At 40.1% G+C, this 1,379-nt stretch overlaps 1 protein-coding gene across 1 annotated transcript; it reads right to left on the bottom strand.

The window, feature by feature from the left end:
- Positions 1-248: 248 nt before the first annotated feature.
- LOC131045521 (ethylene-responsive transcription factor ERF038-like) lies at positions 249-974 on the bottom strand. Its single transcript, XM_057979115.2, has one exon. It carries the CDS (start codon positions 972-974, stop codon positions 249-251), a length of 726 nt encoding a protein of 241 aa, XP_057835098.2.
- Between the last annotated feature and the right edge of the window lie 405 nt (positions 975-1,379).

Genomic DNA, 1,379 nt, shown 5'->3' with positions numbered 1-1,379 from the left:
GAAACCAAGGCAGAAAACATTTATGTTTCAGGGAGCTGCTATATACTTCATTTCAATAGAAATCACTATCTAGCTCTAAATCTTCCTAGATACTTGCAATTCATCAGAATTAAGAATACGATACAAACCTTTCTTAATCAAATGGAAACCCATCTTAGTCGTTCTAAACTTGAACGGTCCATCCTGATGATCTCCAATGGCAATTAAAGCTCCACCACACATTCCTTTTGTAGCCCCAACTTGACAATCTACGTAAAATCCCAAAGAGATGTAAATTGATAACTTTCATCTTCTACTTCAGTGAATGGGCTACGAAATTGGAGAGGACGTCTGATCGTCACTCCATCTGTAGTGTTCATTAGTAAGTTTAGGCAATCTAGCCATGATTCCGTTATCTCATTGTTTGGGCTTTTGGTTCCTCCAATATCAGTGGATTGAAATTCATTTCCTGGAAAGGGCTCTGAGTCAAGAAAAGCATTGTCAATATCATTGCTATTGATGTTGGACCACAGTTTTGGTACTTCTTTGTCTGGCTGTTGAGAAAAAGAGTGCGCAGCTTGGAAATGAGCAGCCTGAATATCCGTTGCAGAGGAAGTTGCAGGGCACGGCAACGAGTTATCGGTCGAGCACATCTGAGATGGTTGTGCTTCTGGGTTTTGAGAGAATGAACATGCAGCTTGCAGAGCAGTGGCCTGTATGTTTGCTGCAGATAATGTTGGGGAGCGAGGGAGGGAATGGGAGGATTCAGGAAAATTTAATTTGGCAGACTCCCCTCTTAAGGCCAAAGTAGCTGCATCATGTGCACGAGCTGCCATCTCTGGTGTGGGGAATGAGCCCAGCCATATCCTCTTCTCCTTCCCCGGCTCTCTGATTTCTGACACCCACAAACCCCACTTTCTTTTTCTCACACCTATATAGCTAGCATGTTTTGTTCCCCTCCTATTTGCATTTGCACTTCTACCTTCTTTCCCCATGAATAATTAGAACGCTATAGAAAACTGGGGAAATTTTAACTTTGATAGAAATAACATTGTACAAATACAAGTTCAAGTAAGAGTTATCAGTCTATTTACATGTATAACAATGGCAATAAATGCAGTACAAACACTATTGAACTCTGAGGTCTAAACCAAACACTATGCGGAGTTGAAACTAATATAAAGATATGTTTCGACTTAGTGGCTTAACAAGCTCAGAGCTTGCTGCTTATAATCTTTTCAAAACTAGAATAATCTTACTCATATACTGTCATATTTCTGTGGTTCTTTCACCTACCTAGACATTAACCACCGAGTCTAACACAACAAATAGCATCTGGCTTCGATCTTATTATGGCTTCGATCTCATTACAACAGACAAGACAATGTCTTAAATATAAG

The sequence above is a fragment of the Cryptomeria japonica genome, chromosome 10 (genome assembly GCF_030272615.1).
Source record: "Cryptomeria japonica chromosome 10, Sugi_1.0, whole genome shotgun sequence".
Taxonomy (NCBI): Eukaryota; Viridiplantae; Streptophyta; class Pinopsida; order Cupressales; family Cupressaceae; genus Cryptomeria; species Cryptomeria japonica.
The sequence above is the reverse complement of the archived record's forward strand: the minus strand, read 5'-3'. Positions and strand labels throughout refer to the sequence as shown.